The following is a 2,151-nucleotide window of genomic DNA, read 5'->3' as shown; positions in this document are numbered from 1 at the left end:
GCTCACTTGGGGCACATGCATTGTCCAACTTCAAACACCACTCGCTCGGTGGAGAATGGATCGAGGCAGCTGCAAGCCTGCAACCTCCCTATAAATCCAGAGGGCACGCCTGCATTGCTAGCTCATATCCGAAGACATAGCAGCAGCAGCACCAACAGCTACTTGCTCATCTCATATCACCCAGGCCACACTTTGCCAGTTAACCTAGTTAGTCGATCTGTAACACACCATACTAACCCAGTCAGCCCCCATTAATTAACCAACCGATGGCTGCTGCGCATGTCTTCTTCTCCTTCTCCGTTCAGCCACTGCACCATTCGGCTTCACCTGTGGCCCGAAATGGTGGCTGGAGCGGACGCAACCATGCCTTCTTCCGCCCATCAACGGTGGTATGTCCGGGGCGAGAGCCTGCGTCACATGAGCTGTCCGATGATTTTGACTTCCAGGTATAATATATGGTTATCGACCGTATATGCAATTGGCATGCATATTTATGTCCTTTTTCTAATTATTACACAAGGGATCGAGTTCAAACCTATCAGAGCTATATAATGTTGAGCATAGAGCCTGTCATCATAACTCATAAACGTCACCTTCCACCAAAAGGAAAGAAACGACTTGGTCCTAGGAGGAACTACGAACCAGATTATCCCATTAATATTTGAAATATGTTTATAAAATATATAAACAAACACTATTATGAAAGTATTTTTAATGGTAAATCTAAATATTGTAAGTGCTATCACCCAAAACCCTATATTAATAGTCAAAGTTCTGTAAACTTTGTATTCTTTTGAAGAAGTTTGAGGTCTCTGTGCAACACACCAAGAAAGTGTAACGAATGTTCAAGCATTGCTGCATCACCATCCGACGAGTCGACGAGGCTTATTGACCACTGTTGATCACCTCAAGCGCCTGTGCATCGACCACTATTTCCAAGATGATATCAACACCATCATAGACTCGTGTGCAGATCTCATCCATAGTGATGATCTGCTTGATGCAACCCTTTCCTTGAGGCTGACGCGAGAAGCTGGATATTATGTTTCGGCAGGTCAGTAAAATACAAGTTTAGCATCTCGAGACAGATACATAAACAAGTTTGGGAATCTTGAGTGTCTATGAAATGAACGCGATAACTTTGCTAGAAAAGTATCTTAGAGAGTAGCCAGGTCTAAACTAAGGTTTAATGTTTCCTTGTGGACTATATAAGCACCTCCCTCAAGATGTATTGTACTCATTATTTATGACATTTGCCTAAGACCCCTTCTCAATGAATTGGCAGATGATGTTCTTCAGAAGTTCAGAAATGATAATGGTGAATTCAACCTTGGGCTCAGCAAAGACATTAGAGGGTTGCTCAGCTTGCAAGACATGTCACACCTCAACGTAGGAGAAACATCACTCTACAAGGCAAATGAATTCTCAAGCAAGCAACTTAGATTTGCAATTAAGTATCTGGAGCCAAACCTTGCAAGATATGTAAGGCAGTCACTAGACCATCCCTATCATGTGAGCCTGATGCAATACAAGGCAAGGCACCATCTGAGTTACCTCCAGAGCATACACACTAGGAACATGGCAATTGAGAATTTGGCACTTGCAGAGTTTACGATTAAGAAGTTGCAGCATCAGAGAGAAATGCAAGAGGTTAAGAGTTATAAATATAATAAAATACTAGCCCTCAATGATTAATTTTGTAAAGTGGAAAATATGCGCAATCTTATGATAAGAGGGAAATGCTAGAACGCTTGGCCAAATTTGATAAATTAACATTTTTGATTACTCATGTACCCCACAATTAAAAGAGTGGTGGTTTTAAGTATATGAAAATTCCTTTTCACACAGATGGTGGATGGATCTAGGATTGGCTCAAGAAATTCCGTCTGCAAGGGACCAAGTTCTTAAATGGTACATGTGCTCCATGACCGTCATCGAGGGTTTCTCTTTCTCTAGATATCGGATTGAGATCACACAGATCATATCCACGGTCTACATTGTGGATGACATCTTTGATCTTGTCGCCACACAAGAGGAGCTTTCCCTCTTTACTGAGGCGATCAAAATGTGAGCATTGTTGTTTCCATACTATATAAGGGTAATACGATTAGGAAGCAATATAGTTGCCTTTTTTGCAAGGAAATGATGTAT

At 41.7% G+C, this 2,151-nt stretch overlaps 1 protein-coding gene across 1 annotated transcript in view; it reads left to right on the top strand.

The window, feature by feature from the left end:
• Positions 1-266: 266 nt before the first annotated feature.
• LOC119320774 (S-(+)-linalool synthase, chloroplastic-like) overlaps positions 267-2,151 on the top strand; it is a 4,022-nt gene continuing 2,137 nt past the window's right edge. The window contains exons 1-4 of the mRNA XM_037594722.1: positions 267-442; positions 825-1,054; positions 1,286-1,657; positions 1,824-2,067. Of these exons, the coding sequence (XP_037450619.1) occupies positions 267-442; positions 825-1,054; positions 1,286-1,657; positions 1,824-2,067 (1,022 nt within the window). The remainder of the gene's footprint in view (positions 443-824; positions 1,055-1,285; positions 1,658-1,823; positions 2,068-2,151) is intronic.

This window comes from Triticum dicoccoides, chromosome 6B, assembly GCF_002162155.2.
Source record: "Triticum dicoccoides isolate Atlit2015 ecotype Zavitan chromosome 6B, WEW_v2.0, whole genome shotgun sequence".
In the NCBI taxonomy this organism is placed as follows: Eukaryota; Viridiplantae; Streptophyta; class Magnoliopsida; order Poales; family Poaceae; genus Triticum; species Triticum dicoccoides.
Note: the sequence above shows the minus strand (reverse complement) of the source record. Positions and strands in the feature narration are given on the sequence as shown.